The sequence below is a fragment of the Lindgomyces ingoldianus genome (genome assembly GCF_010093535.1).
Source record: "Lindgomyces ingoldianus strain ATCC 200398 unplaced genomic scaffold BDR25scaffold_17, whole genome shotgun sequence".
NCBI classification, from domain to species: domain Eukaryota; kingdom Fungi; phylum Ascomycota; class Dothideomycetes; order Pleosporales; family Lindgomycetaceae; genus Lindgomyces; species Lindgomyces ingoldianus.
The window spans coordinates 987,295-1,002,711 of NW_022985178.1; the positions used below are offsets into that span (position 1 = coordinate 987,295).

At 41.3% G+C, this 15,417-nt stretch overlaps 3 protein-coding genes across 3 annotated transcripts; 2 read left to right on the forward strand and 1 right to left on the reverse strand.

Annotated features, from left to right (window-relative positions):
* Nucleotides 1-304: 304 nt before the first annotated feature.
* On the reverse strand, nt 305-2,388 carry BDR25DRAFT_343211 (MFS general substrate transporter; the record flags this gene model as incomplete). Its single annotated transcript, XM_033693806.1, has 4 exons — nt 2,205-2,388; nt 1,674-2,134; nt 1,175-1,565; nt 305-696 (listed from the first exon to the last, which is right to left on the reverse strand). The coding sequence occupies exons 1-4, from the start codon at nt 2,263-2,265 to the stop codon at nt 305-307; spliced, it is 1,305 nt and encodes a 434-aa protein (XP_033547361.1). The 5' UTR covers nt 2,266-2,388.
* A 1,341-nt stretch (nt 2,389-3,729) lies between these two features.
* Nucleotides 3,730-4,993, forward strand: BDR25DRAFT_262460 (uncharacterized protein). Its single transcript, XM_033686764.1, has 2 exons — nt 3,730-4,121; nt 4,173-4,993. The coding sequence occupies exons 1-2, from the start codon at nt 3,822-3,824 to the stop codon at nt 4,884-4,886; spliced, it is 1,014 nt and encodes a 337-aa protein (XP_033547362.1). The 5' UTR covers nt 3,730-3,821; the 3' UTR covers nt 4,887-4,993.
* A 335-nt stretch (nt 4,994-5,328) lies between these two features.
* BDR25DRAFT_303967 (uncharacterized protein) lies at nt 5,329-6,584 on the forward strand. The gene is made up of 3 exons (XM_033690111.1): nt 5,329-5,871; nt 5,929-6,139; nt 6,194-6,584. Exons 1-3 carry the CDS (start codon nt 5,368-5,370, stop codon nt 6,346-6,348), a joined length of 870 nt encoding a protein of 289 aa, XP_033547363.1. The 5' UTR covers nt 5,329-5,367; the 3' UTR covers nt 6,349-6,584.
* Nucleotides 6,585-15,417: the final 8,833 nt, after the last annotated feature.

Here is a 15,417-nt window from a genome sequence, read left to right on the forward strand (position 1 = left end):
TTTAGCTTGCTAAAAGGACTTGTCATCTGCCCCTAATCTATGTCACTAATCTGCAGTCTAGTTTCACAGTTAGCCACTGTATACTTGTGGAAAGGAGATTTTTTTGGCCTTTGAAATTGTTCGCTCAAAAGCTGCAAATTATATTCGGTCTCCAGTCTGTCATCTGCCCTGCCATCTGTATCACCCTCCTTGCTGGTTCTAATGGATACTAACACATCTGGGGGAAGCTTCAATACCTTGGGCCAGAGCAGTTGTGCCTCTCAATATGCAACCCTTACTGGATTATTATTGTGGAAAGCACCGTCTAAGTACGGCTTGTTTCCGGATGCCAAAAAGCGGTGAAATAAGGCGGAGCGGCCGCGGATGCGGCAGCGGCCTCCCATATCATAGGCTCTTTACTTGGATCTGATGGACGCTGAAAGATGTGGCGTGCATAGTTTTCTCCCTGTCGATTGTAGTTGGCCATGATGATTGCGTTTTTAGCAAGCTCGTCCGTCGATGTTACAGCAACCTTGATATCGTAGAAATGTGACTTCTTCCCTGCACCACCAAATATCCTAGCATCACCTAGGGATTGACGCAGAGAATCGTATAATGGCCGTGTTTTGTATATACTTCCACGGAACAATACAGCGGAAAATTTTGAGCGGAGCGTCGTGTAGGTTTTACGTTTCGTAAAGGCCGTCCTGCAGAGCTCTGAAAACTTGGTAGTGCAGTCATCTACTGACAAACCAAGCACTCTGAGAGCTAAGGCGATGATTGATCTGGTGCTTTGTAGTCGTTTAGCTAGAGAGGTAACATAAACCTTGTATTATAAACCTAGTAATTGTTAAGCATATACTTAAGCAGTATGCGCAAGGATTTTCCTCTTAGCTAACTGTAGCTAATATAGCTAATTCTTTACGCGCTAAGCATAATCTAGGCTATGGTAGCATAAACTAGCCTAGTGTGTTTATAAAGTGTATCTAAAGCTTAAAGTAAAGTTTAAGGCAAGTATAACTATAAAAGATCTAAGGAACAGGACCCCACAACGCGGAGTAACTAATGACGTACAGGTATATCATAGTAACCATCGCAATCGATGCAGGCGAGACTACACCAGAAGCGGGGTTTGGTGGGTGAGTAGCTAGAACCGCGCTGATAATAAACATTATGGATGCTATCTAAACCGCACCAGCCATTAGTGACTTCTTGCGAGCAAACTGATCAATTCTGATGATGAGGAAGAGGCCTGTTGTAACCACTTTGACAGTGCCATAAACACCTGTGGCGAATAAAGAGGACGAGCTTTTGGACACCCCGACCATCTGGAAAATTTGAGGTGTATAGTATCCAATACTACTCGTACCGGAGAACTGCTGCCAGAACATCAAGCAAAAACCGGTCACGAAACGATATCGGTTTCCCGGTAGCAGGCATTCTCGCCAAGTGACGCCTTCGGTAGCATTCAACTCTTCCTCGATGGCGGTACGGATCTCGGCTAATTCTTTTATGACGTCCGGATGGCCTTCTGGTTCACAGCGGACATGGGAGGGGCTCTGGGCTGCTTCTGAATAGCGCCCTTGCTTCATGAGCCAGCGTTAAGACTCCTTCAAGAAAAAGAAGCCAATGAGCATGAAGGCTCCAGTAATGATCTGTATCGCAACTGGGACTCGTCACTGCTTTGTCGATACCGGGATATGGAGTGATACGACATAATCTAACCAATAGGCAAATGTACATCCAATAACCAAGAACTCCTGAGAGAGACCAGCAATCCGACCTCGGACATGCGGTGGGCAGTTCTCGGAAACGAAGACTGGAGTGATAGAGGACATGCCGCCAATACCCAATCCAGCAATGACACGACCCCCGTAGATCATACCGATTTCATGATGTTCACCAGTTTGGATTGCAGCACCGATGAGAAAGATGACGGAAAAGAACATCGGCGAGTGGCGACGGCCGAAGCGCTCGTTGATAAATACTGCGGAGATGGCCCCAAAGAAACATCCTGCAGTGAGAAGGGACACAACGTTGGAGGAGACATAGGCATTCTTAGAGCTGGCGAAGCCGGATGAATCGGTTGGGAGCCCGAAGTCTTTTTTGAAGGCTCTCAGAGCGAGCACACTTCCCATTACACCCGTATCATAACCTGTAGGTGTTTGTCGGCGTAGTTGATAGGTAATTTAGGATATAGAAAGATTCACCAAATAGCAACGAACCCATGTAGGCAACGCTCGTGAGCAGGTAGACCCTGCGATTCTTGAAGAAATTCGACGGCATGTTGTTCAATTGTGTGGTTGTCAAAGGGATGTTTGCGAACAGCCAAAGGAATGCGCAGGTTGACCCTTCATGAGCTGTCGAAGAAATACTGCTTCGGCGGCGGATTAACGACAGTCGTGGGAGAAATAAGTCGCCCCATTCCCCAGCTTTTCGGGCATGGCTTTAGACGGTCTCTATGAGTTTGGCATATGTTCTTCCACCACTCACACATGGCTCCAGTTAGCGCCTGTTGATCGGTTTGTCGCATAAACGCTTCTTAGGGTCGACACAGAACATCGTGGACTCCAACGCAAGAGTCTGGAATGCAGCTAAGGTCTGCAAACATGACGAAACGAGAAATCGCAGCGAGGCCAAGGGATATCTTGGCGATTTCGACCTCTTGGTTGCCAAGTCGCAAGCGAAATGGATCTCATCAATTCGATATGAAGGTGCAGAGTGGTGGCGTTTGGGAAGGCGGCAGAGGATGGGAACTAAGTCGTGCCATCTGGAGCCGAGTTCCGGTGACCTGGAACAAAGAAGCGACGATGAATTCTGCCAAACCCACCGTCACCTCACATGCTCAGATCTTTCAACTCAGTCTTTGAGAGATATTCCATCCCTACAATTCCTCCTTTTCAGAATTTCACAATTGATGCCAATAGCTGCAGTCCGGAAGTGCCAACGATGCCGAAACGCTCCCTAACCCTAGCCAATCTCCTCAACCAGGGTCCCGTTTCATCGTCGTTGCAGGCGGAAAAACTTCGCACTTCCATCCGACGTCTTCCTTCGATATGCACCAAGAGTCATGTCTTTTAGAGCCGAGATGAGAGGTCCACTAATGGTGTACAGAATAAGCCTTGGTCTGACAAAAGATTTTGTGTCTCCCTTTTCAACGACACGGTGAGCTACGAATGAAGGCTAGGAAGGTGAGCTATCTTTCATATAATATTAGTGAAACGCTGTGAAAGAGAAGGGAGGGGGATCGCATGAAGTTGCGCTAGAAACATCACAGGCCAACGCATGATGTTTCGTTTGTCGCCGAGGCATCACCACCATTTGCCCGCGGTTGAGTGGTGTTCTCTCACTCAAGCCTTTTTCGAGGTTTCATGTTTCTCACTGCTCCCGCCCCATCATTCGATGAAGGGAGCGTTTCCAGGAGTTCGGGATCCAAGCGAGAAACTGCAAACCTCCACATCGGGATGCGTTAATGAATTCATCTTGGCCTTGATCTCATTCTAGGCATTAGCCAACGCGAAGTAGCAGCTATCGACGTGCCTCTTAGCGGTGCACGGTCTGTAGTGCACTTGGGATAGATGACATTTTCTTGGCTGCATGGGAAGTCGCCGGTGGCTCCCAGCCAGTGTCGCGCTACTTGGCTGCCAGAACTGTCATGAAGAAGCGAGGTGGGAGCCTCTCGTAGGAAGTAGGATGCATATAAGAGCCTTATTCTGCCCATCAGTGGACGGCACGCTTGACGCTCACTTCTTTTTCTCTCACGCTCTTTTCAATCTGCGGCATCTTCGAATTTCAATTCACCTTCCATTCGTTCATTTTTAGCCCAACTTGCTCCTTTCAAAATGAAGACTTCCACCATTTTTGCCCTGGCTGCCGCCGGGGGTGCTCAGCTTGCTGCGGCTCATAGCACAGTCTACGCCATTTGGGTTAACGACGTTGACCAGGGCCTAGGAAACAGCGCCAGTGGTTATATTCGTTCCCCTCCAAACAACAACCCTATCACTGATGTCACATCCGACGGCATGACCTGCAACTTGAATAACGAGGCGACGGCCAAGACCATAGAGGTGAAGGGTGGGGACAAGATTACGTTCGAGTGGCACCACAACAACCGTGATGCTTCCGACGACATCATTGCTGAAGTGAGCCAGAAGCCTGCTTCATGTCTTTGCTGCTTTCGCTAACAGGAGTAGTCTCATCACGGCCCCGTTATGACCTATATTGCCCCAACCGAATCCAACGGAAAAGGCGACGTCTGGCTCAAGCTCGCTGAGGATGGCTTCGCTGACGGCGCTTGGGGGGTTGATCGCTTGATCCAGAACAAGGGCAAGCACAGCATCACGCTCCCTGAATTGGCCGCGGGAGAGTACCTCCTCCGACCTGAGATCATCGCTCTCCACGAGGGCAACCGCCAAGGCGGTGCTCAATTCTACATGGAGTGCGTGCAGATCAAGGTCACCTCCTCTGGTTCCATCACCCTCCCAGCTGGTGTTGCGATCCCCGGAACCTACACTGCAACTGACCCGGGCGTTCTATTCGACATTTACAACTCGTTCACCTCATATCCAATTCCGGGCCCTGCCGTCTGGGATGGAGCCACCTCCGGAGGATCCACGGGCGGTGGTGCTTCTTCTGCTGCCCCCGCCTCCAGCGCTGCGCCTGCTACATCTGCAGCCCCAGTTGCTTCGTCTGCTCCCGCATCGCAGCCCGGCCGTACGACATTTGTCACTTCAGTTGTTGCCATCACGACCACCGTCCAGCCAAACCAATCCAGTCCGTCATCTGGTGCAGGCGCAGCTGTGGCGAAGTGGGGCCAGTGCGGTGGTAAGATGTATACAGGAAGCACGGCGTGCGTGTCCGGCTCGACCTGTCAGGTGCAGAACCCCTACTACTCGCAGTGCTTGTAGATATTTTCACTCCCAAGCATTGGTACTCACATTTCATGCATGACCAGGCGTCGAGATGGATGGGAGATGCATTGGTTTTCTTCATTTTGATTTTGAGCAATATTTTCAAGGGCATGTCCCTCTTTGCATGTGGCTATGCCATGTTTGCTTCGGTGTAGATATACTTTCAAGACGAATAGAGTTCGAAGATTTTGTCGCTTTTTTACATTGCTGTCAAAGTTTCACTTGTGAACGACATGCTGACTAATATCTTGTTGATGACAAGTTTCCGAGGTCGGGCGGCCCCACGCGGCCCCTGATTCCGGCTTCGCTTTCCGAATGCCGAATGTCGGCAATTCTGTCGCGCAGATTCATCGAGTCCTTGGGCTTGCTGACACGCAAACTCCTCCTCTCAACCCTCTTCTCTCAACCCTCCGGTGACCCCGCTTCCAGCGCTCAGTACTAGCAACTTGATGTTCATACACGCACCCTCATGATACAAATGAGCCGCGCCTGGTCCCGCCTGGGACTACGGCGCACAAACTACTTCCACCCTGCCACGTCTCCCTCTTCCGTCTTGCGGCGACCCAACTCCACGAAACCCGCGACCCCGAACAACGATGTAGCAACATCCAAGACGATACCCGGGCCGAGCTGGTTGTGGCTGGAGCCTATATACACGCCTTTTCGAGCTTACGGGAGAGTTCAACAACGCAGACCCTATGCGACACAGTTTGTCAGCGCGCTGGTGATTTACTTCATCGGTGACATTGTCGCGCAAAGCATCAGCTCAGACAGTCCGACGGCCGGTAGTACTGGCGGGTGCAGTGTGGATAACGCCAATGGCGAGGAAAATATCGGAGGCGTGCTGGCGAACCGAGACTGGGCAAGAACCGGCCGGGCGCTGTTGATCGGAGGCATGGCCGCCATTCCCGGCTATCGCTGGTTCCTCTGGCTTGGAGAGTCGTTCAACTATCGCTCCAAGATTCTGTCCCTCACCACCAAAGTATGTGGCTTCTACTGCGCCTCGCTGGGTAATGAACACCCGAGCTAACGCTTGCAGGTCATCGTGAACCAAATCCTCTTCACGCCCATCTTCAACTCGTACTTCTTTGGCATGCAGTCTCTGCTTACCGGCTCCACGCTCCCTGAGATCTGGGAGCGCATCCAACATACAGTGCCGGTGAGCTGGGTCAATAGCTGCAAGATATGGCCGGCGGTTACGGCTTTTAGCTTTACGTTTATCCCGATCCAGTTTAGGAGCATCTTTGGAGGTGAGCCGCATTTCGATTTGAAGTTGATCGCACAGGGTGTTAACATTGGCTTAGGTGTCATTGCGATCGGCTGGCAGACCTACCTTTCCCTTCTCAACCAGCGCGCTGCAGCGGAGGAGCAGGTGGCACACGAGCATGCGCACGACGAGTCGAAGGAGTCGAATTTGTCGCCAATCGAGTGCCAGGGGGAGAGCGAGGCGATGGCATAGTCACCCACTATTACACATTGGAGATAGGCCGGTCCCTTATCCGCTTATGGCATACTTTGGCGTTTGAGATACATGGAATACATGGGTCATAGGACTCAATATCCCCAGACGCATCATTTTGAAAACACAAGCTAGGCCTCGACGGTCACTTTCCTTTGTCGCGCGAACTTAGACGGGGGTGCATCATAGACAGGCGTTTAGAATCGTTTACGGCAAGCCTCGATCGGGCTGTCCACCAAGACCATTATTCTTTTTTTTTAAAGTTTATATTGTAATCACTCGGATCGCATGTCTTTTTCCTGCGTGTTGCCGCAGTTTCAATTCTTGTTCCTCGCCTAACACGTTGATCTTCTATCCCTTGAGCGACAGTGTCTCGTCCATGTACCCTCTCCTGAGGGCTCCCCCCTTTTCGTTCTCTTATACCCACGTCGCCCGTATGCAGATTAAACACAAGGAGCAGCATTGTGATGGATTTCACGAGGGAAGAAGGATCATTCCGACTCTCTAGAATTAGATAACGTCATCATGGCGGCAGATTCACGGCTTAACCCCACTCCTGGAAAGGTTCCCAATTCCTCCGGGTTAAGTGCCCCGCACTTTCCTTCCTTCTCGAGTATTGACATCTAGGTTCTCCCACGTTATGCCAATGGATTCGAAAGAACTCGCTGTTCGGGACTCTTGGCCATAGCCCCCCAAACTCGAAGCCATGGTTGACTTACCTCCATAAATTGAGCGTGAGCTAGCTAAAGGGCTTTAGGTTTTGGGGGAGAAGTTGAAGGAGACTATGAAGAGATATCGGCAGGAGCTTAAAGGAGGTGGGGAGTTGACCCACCCGGCTCCTCTGCAGGTTCGAAGGAAAAACACAGCCTCATCCAAAGACAGTAAAAAACTCCCCGAATTACTCAGAACCAGCACCGCCGAAGACTTCTAGATTTACTTCGCCGACTCCCTGCACGAGTTTACGGGCGCAAACAATTTGAGTGAGCAGGACTCAACCGAAAATTCAATACCGCTGGATTTCACATTCAGCTCACTTGTGACGCAGAATAATATTGATCACAGAGTATAGCAAACCTGGACTACTGGACTGAAGGCATCGACATCGAAGGTATAAGAGGGGAGGATGTAGCGCAGCAATTGCGTCACATGTTTTCCGCCCAAGATCTTCTCGTTCGTCTTGTGGCTCTTGTCAACGATACCGTGATCACCATGATCGCGTCTGCGCATGCCGGCCTCAAGACTACCGGTGTGATGTTCAGGATCGTGTGTAATGCGGCGTAAATAAAGAACCAGAGCGCTTCAGAAAACTCGGTTTTGGGGAAGGGAAGTGGCAGGGGTTGAAGGAGGGGTGCAAGTTAGCGATTGATTGCGGAATACGGTGCGTTTGATAACGAGCATCGCGCGCATCCCCAGACGGGGTACGATGAGCCGGTTAGGGAAGAGAGTCCGAGGCCTGGGAAGCAACCGTGTCAAAAAGTGAGTGCGGGGCTGTATCTCTGTATCTTGAGAATTTATTTCTGCATTGTGGAGTCGGATCTTGCTGGAAAGAGGTTCATCTTCATGCCTCAAGACATCTCCAAATTCCACGAACCGTACAGCATTGTCGCGGGTCCCATCGGAGATTGAAAAAAGGCGGATCTTCCTCGTTTCAGGAGACGGGGAATTGGTTTACGTTGAAGAGGCTTTGATTAGAATTTTTCGGATTCTGAACTCGTGGTACGTGGTGCTCGACTCCGTGCATGCGGCGTTGTTGCTATATAGTTCAAGGAAGGAATTGTGCAGGGCAAGTAGCTGCTGAGGGTAGAATAACAAAAGAACACTCAAAGTTTAAGAAGAAGTAGGTTATAGCTTTGGGGGAGATCTTGGACTAGGGAAGTTGAGATCAGGAAGCGGGTGGTAGTACAGGGCGAGAGGGAGTGTAGGAAAGTGGAGGGTGAGGATCTGATCCAAATGACGAATGCGGAGGATGGGGGTGGTTTTGGTGTCACGGTAATTGCGACCATGACGTTGGAAAGGATGGGGAGGGGAATTTAAATGCGATTTGGGGCGTTTGAAGAGACGGAGTAAATGTTTTATTTACAACAGGCTTGGCTAGGAGAAAGCCTCTGCGAACGTCTCTGGGGATTGAGTAAGGATGATTTTGCCGAAACACTGCTTCTTATTTCTAAAAATAGAAGGTCCGTTGGACGGTAATATGGGACTGTAGTCGTCATCCTATTGAAGTGATCTCCAAGTCTAGCAGGAATTTTGAGTGGAAGACTCTCTCTATTCATATTCTGTGATAGGCCATAACACGTCGTGTAAGTCCATCGAAGCAAGACCATGGTTGCCGCTCGTTTCCATTACATGCAAAATGAATTACAGGCACAACCTCGTCTGACTCTCAGTCAAATACAAGAACAATGTTAACGTCCGTCCCTGTGTAGCAAAAAATCCTCTATGCTGAAATATACCAGGGGTACTTTAGCTTCAAGCAACTCAAAATCTGTGCGCATATTAATTTTCACTATAATTATGTATAAATTGTGTGCTAGAGCGACGTCCTAACCCTGTCTTGCCTAAAGATTACGTTTGCATAGTTGCTGTTGTGCCTGCATTATACAGAGACCCTTTCTTTTGTGTCGAAACAGCATTCTACTTCTACAGCACAACTACTAAGCTCCTACAACTTTTAGCACTTATAGAAGGTCTTATCCAAACCTTAGAGCCTTACTACAATACTAGGAAATTATTGTTAGCCTTGTGTCGGCTGTGGCGGGCAAATTTATGCAAGATCGCCACGCTAGGCGGTACTTCCAATCAAATCAACTACTAGTCTAGGATAGTGCGAAATAGCCTCGCACGCCTCACATAATCCTGCCGGTATAATTTACGTACCATACAGTGAATGTTAAACCAACTCTATGAAAACACCTACAAAGCCAACTAAAAAGGTCATGGCCGTAGCGGGCCGGCTACCCTCCCTGCTTGCAGTGGAAAGATCTCACTACTAATCGCTTTACTGTATTTCACCGCCTATGTAACGGCGCAGGCAAGACAATAGGTCCGATTGCAGTGTGAATCCACTCAGGCATATGGGAGTGCGTGAGGACTTAATAACCTGGGAATACCATTAACGCCTAACGTACTTCACAGGCGAGTTGCTCACACACCTAAGTTGCTTACTTTTGCTAAGACTCTACTAAACTACTTTTTTTATACTAATGCATTTATAATAACACTACTTAGATATGCTAAAAAAATATTAAATATAGCTTACACTTTAAGCTTTTAAATAAAATATAAGACTTTTAAAGTAATATACTACAGCTATATATAAAGTTTTTTAAAAAATAATAAATAACTAATATTGTTAAATAGGCTCTAACAGCTAGCTGCTTATAGTATAAGCACTTAAGTAGCAAGAGTAAGAGTGGTGTACAGTGTGCACAGTGTACAAGGTAGGTAAGGTAAGGGCAACATGTTTCTAGTTCTATTACTCTTATTTTTCCTCTATATAAAGAAAAAAAAAGATATTTAAATATTTATGCATAAAGGTTTACATATAAGCATTATATAACATAAATACATAGTTCTACTTATGCGCAATTGCTTATATCTAGACTATAACACTGCTACTGTGTATAAACACTAGTAACTTTTCTTTTTATCTAAGAAGTTACCTTTTATACACATTACCTTTCTTCTATCTGTGTAGGTCTATTTAATTACATTTTACCTTTACTTTACCTTATTTATTAAAACTTGCCTTAGTAATACTATATATTAAGATAGGCTAGTTACACTATATAAATAGCTTTATAAATAGTGTAAAGTGTTTTAGGCTATTATTATCTAGCTTTTATACACTTACTTTATAAGTAATTTAGTAGTGTATAAACTGTTTTATGTAGAGTTTTATGCTAAAATAGTGTAGAATCTTTATGTAAGCAGGTGCGTAGGAAAGTGTATATAATAAGGTTTTTGTTAAATAGGCTCTAACAGCTAGCTGCTTATAGTATAAGCACTTAAGTAGCAAGAGTAAGAGTAGTGTATAGTGTGTACAGCGTATAAGGTAGGTAAGGTAAGAGTAACATGTTTCTAGTTCTATTACTCTTATTTTTCCTTTATATAAAGAAAAAAGGGGATATTTAGATATTTACACATTAAGGTTTACACATAAGCATTATATAACATAGATATGTAGTCCTGCTTATGCGTAATTACTTATATCTAGATTATAACACTGCTACTATGTATAGACACTAGTAACTTTTCTTTTTGTCTAAAGAGTTACCTTTTATACATGTTACCTCTTTTTTGTCTATGTAAGTCTATCTAATTATGTTCTACCTTTACTCTACTTTATTTATTAGAACTTACCTTAGTAATGCTGTATATTAAAATAGGCTAGTTACACTATATAAAGAGCTTTATAAATAGTGTAAAGTATTTTAAGCTATTATTATCTAGCCTTTATCTGCTTACCTTATAAGTAATTTAGTAGTGTATAAACTATTTTATGTAGGGTTTTATGCTAGAATAGTATAGGATCTTTGCGTAGGCAGGTGCGTAGGGAGGTGTATATAATAAGGTCTTCTCTTTTTCTTTACTTTCTTTTCTTTATCCTTTACTTTTTAAGCCCTACTGTATAATTCTCTAGCTCTTTTCTTTTTTTATATAGTGCTAATAGTAATAGATACTTCTGCCTACACACACACACACAGAGAGAGAGAGAGAGAGAGAGAGATGTCTTTCTAGCCTTCCTCCTCTACCTCTAGCGCTGTTAGTGCGGGCGTTTTTAATGTCCTTATGCAGTCTAGCAGCCTAGGGCGCATTTATGTTACCCTTCTAACTAGTTCTACTACTAATTAGTAGTTTATTTAGTGTCTTAGCATAAACATATAAATTCTTTAGCTTTTTTACTTTCTTTTTATATAAAATGCTAATTATAGATAGGCTAAAAAGTAGCATATAGTAGCTTTACTATTTTATAATATTAATATTATTTTACCTACTAGCACTAATCTGCAGCTATAGGCAGCAAAGGTTGTGTGTTATAAGAGGTACTTCTATGCAGTTTTAGTCTAAAGTTATAGTTAAGTTCTAGTAACTTTATATACTTATTATTATAGTAGCACTACTAGTGCTTTTTTTTTATTAAGTGTTATATATTAGCTAACTTCTAGGCTAATGCCTATGCCTTATGTGTATAGTAGAGCTGTGGTCTGCATTGTAACTACTATATATAAGGGGTAGTAGCTTTTTCTTTTTTTATATACTAGATAAATAGACTATTTTTTTTATATATCCTTCTCTTCTAATCTTATAATAAGAAAAATAAGTGTGTATAATAAAAAAAATAAAAAAAAATAGGCCTTATATAAAAGTGTTGTTAGTTTAGTTAGTTTAAAGCATCTTTACACATAGAATCTAGCTAGTCTACAGATGCTTCTATCTAGACAGAGAGGCAGTTAGTTAGGACTAATAATTAAAAAGCTTAGTTTAGTGTTTTTTATATATATACATTTACTAAGTTGTTTTTACTATTAATCTACTTTATTTTAGTAATTTCTTTTTTTTATATAATTTACAAAGTAACATAATGTTAATTATAAGTTACTTTTTACTAGTAGTGCCTAGCTTAATAAAGTAATTATATAGAAACTTTAAATCTATATAGATTACTACTAGAATTAGTAGTAGTTTAAGCATTTATATAATTTACTATAGAGTTATACTAAAAGTAATTATATTATTAAACCCTCTAACTATTCTATATAGTTTGCTAGTAAAGACACTTTTAGTTACTCTTTTACACTTAGTAGAATTCTAGTGTATAATGTTACCTAGTATTTTAAAGTAGTTACCTTACTTTATATAGTTTTTATTACTTAATATAATTATAAATTCTAGCTATAAGCTAAAGTTTTTATTATTAGTAAATAATTTATTTATAAAAATAAATAGCTTTACATAATTAAGCTATAATAGTAGAAAGGTAAGACTATGCTTACTGTTATCTATCTACTATTAGATTTATATGTTAAGTGTGTTAATGTTATTATATAAAAGGTCTATAGTTTATGTAGTAATAAATAAGTTAAATGCTACTTTTAGTTAATATATAAATATAATGTATGCTTTTTTTATATGTTACTTAACATATTATTATACAGCATCCTTATTTTTTAAGTTAATTATATAAAAGTAGCTTACTTATTCTTTTTAAGTAAAAACTACTATGTTATGTGTAAGTTTAATCCTTTTACTATTAAACTTAATAAGCTGCTTTTTTACTAAGATAGTCTTACTTTTTATGTAAAACTTTACTTTTTATAGTTTCTTTTTTTCTTTTTACACAAAATCTTTTATTATAATACTTAAAGTGTTGTCTATCTATAAGCTAGTAATACTAAAGGTGTGCTTTTTTTTATTAGTAATTAAAAAGTAAGAGTTATATAAAAAAATATGCATGCGTAGCTTTTCTTTATAGTAGTTATAGTATGTCTTAAACTAATATAGTTCTAATTTAGCAGCTTTATATAAGAGTTATACAACCTAGAGTATTATATTTAGTAGAAAGCTCTAGCGCATCTTTTTTAGTAGCTTTATGTATAATGTGCGCATAAGCTTATCTATTAATTAAATATATGCTTATGTAATATTACATAGTTTAAAATGCATTCTGTACATAGCTTTTAGGCTTACTTTTATAGCTAAAAGTAGTCTCTAGCTTATTCTCTAGATAGTTAGTAACTAAGTAAAGATTTTTCTTTTTTTTTTATCTAAGTAGCTAGTAAACACTAGGCAAGATTTTTTATATAGTTAAGTTATTTTGCCTTTTACTTTTTATATAAAGTAAAAGTTAAAAATCTAACTTTTATGCTTTATTAAGTTATACGCTATAACCTTAAAAGTGCTGTTAGTAATTAAAGTGTTTATCTTTATATAGTCTAATTCTTTAAATAGTTTTTTAAGTGTAGTAATTACACTGTCTATATAAAGCTTAATAGATAAAGCTTAATTATTTTTCTTCTTTTAAGTTAGGAATACCTAGTCTAGACTTTATGCAGGTTTCCTTTACTTTTTACTTTTTCTAGTATTTATATCTTTCTTTTACACTAGTGCAGCATTGCTATCCTAAAGGGCTTAGTCTATAGTAGGCTTTAGTTCTGCCTTTATAACATTTTTATAAGGCTGTTCTTTTTTTCTTTTTTTTAAAAAATCCTTTTATATAAGGATTAGTTTATCTAGGTTATTTATTATAAGTAGGTTATCTTTCTTTTTTTCTTTATAGTATAGTTTAACCTGTGTATATTAGAGCTTTAGTAGGCTATTTTTTTTTTAATAATAATATCTCTCTCTTTAATGCTCTTAATCTTGTATAGGTTAGTCTAGCTTTTTTTCTTCCTCTATGCTATAATCTCTAAGCTAAGAGAAAAGTTAAGAACTTTATATATTATAAAGCTATTATAAGTGTTAATTATATAATTAATGTTTACTTTTAACGTACTTCATGGGCGAGTCGCTCACACACCCGAGTCGCTCACTTTTGCCAAGACCCCACCCTAACAAACTCTATTATGGCCCATAACAACCCGCTCTGGCACTATATAGTACAGTACAGCCTAGAATATTATTTAGATACTACTTCTGCTTCTTGCTTACACGTTTGCGCATTATGCCTAGTCTAATTGCACTGTCTGCAGCGCCTTTAGGATAGCTTACCTACTTTAGCTTGCACCTGCTTCTTTGCCTTCTTTCTGTCACTACGCGCTCTAAACTCTTTTAGAGCTGTTAAGCGCAGGCCTTTTTAAATTATTAAGGTCTTTTCTGCCTTAATCTGCTTTCTTTTATGCAATTTATGTTATGTAGCAGCTTTATTAGCTGCTTAAAGCTTAGTAATTTCCTATTACGCTAACACTAGCTTATGCGTAATTATTACTGCCCCCTTTAAAACTTTCTTAAACGCCTTAACTATAGAAGTTAGTAAACTATTTATATGCTTCTAAATTTTTATTTTTATAAGCATTAATTGCAACCTAAGTTCTAGGGTATTGCTTAAGGTTTACAACTGCTAGGGCTTATTATATATAAGTAGTAGTAGTAATAGAGTGCGCAACTTTACATTAAAGCCTATTATAACCTGTTGTGGGTTAAAAGGAACTAATCTAGCGCCTTAGAACCCTTCTTAGATATTACTAGAAGTAATTACAGCATTATAGGCTGCTTTAAAGCATAGCAGGAACTTTATCTTTATAATATAGGTAATTTAGTTGCGCATAAGGTTTTTAGCTTAGCGCTTATACACCTTCTTTAAAAGAGTAAAACAACCTACATTAAGTAGCTGTAAGAGGTGCAATAAGTAAAAAAGCATATAGATAGTAATAATCTTATTATTTTTATAGTATTACTAGAAATAAAGTAAGTTATAGCTCTTATAGCTGTTAATAACTAGCAGACAGTAGCTGCTAACAGTACGCTTTTTTGTATGCGCGTTAAAGTGCTTTAACTAGTCTAGACTAAGCTAATTAGTAGTCTAGCTGCGCTTAGAGATTGCAATAACTTAATCCTAGGGTAGATTTTCCTTCTTATACTAGTTTAAGAGGTAGTTGCTACCCTAGAAGATAATAAAGGGCAGAATAGCCCACCCTTTAGCATTAATGCCCTAGATAGCTGTTGTCTACTCCTAGTTGCCTAGCTAGACTGCTTTTAGCTGTCCTTGTCTCTCTAAACCTATAACAACTGCTCTAGTAGATATCTAGCCTATTATAAACCCTGTTTTGTTAAAGTTGTATGTGTTGTTATTTTAAATGCTATACTTAGCTTTAATATTCTCTATAAGGTTAAACTAGCCTTAAATTACTGCAGGATCCTTATAAAGGGCTCTTTTATAGTTATACTTGCGCTTAAACTTTACTTTAAGCTTTAAGTAACGCTTAACAAACATATTAAGCTAGTTTATGCTAATATAGCCTATATTACGCTTAGCGCGCAAAGAATTAGCTATATTAGCTATAGCTGCTAGCTAGGGGGGAAATCCTTGCGCATCTAGCTTAAGTATGTGCTAAACAATTACCTGCTTCT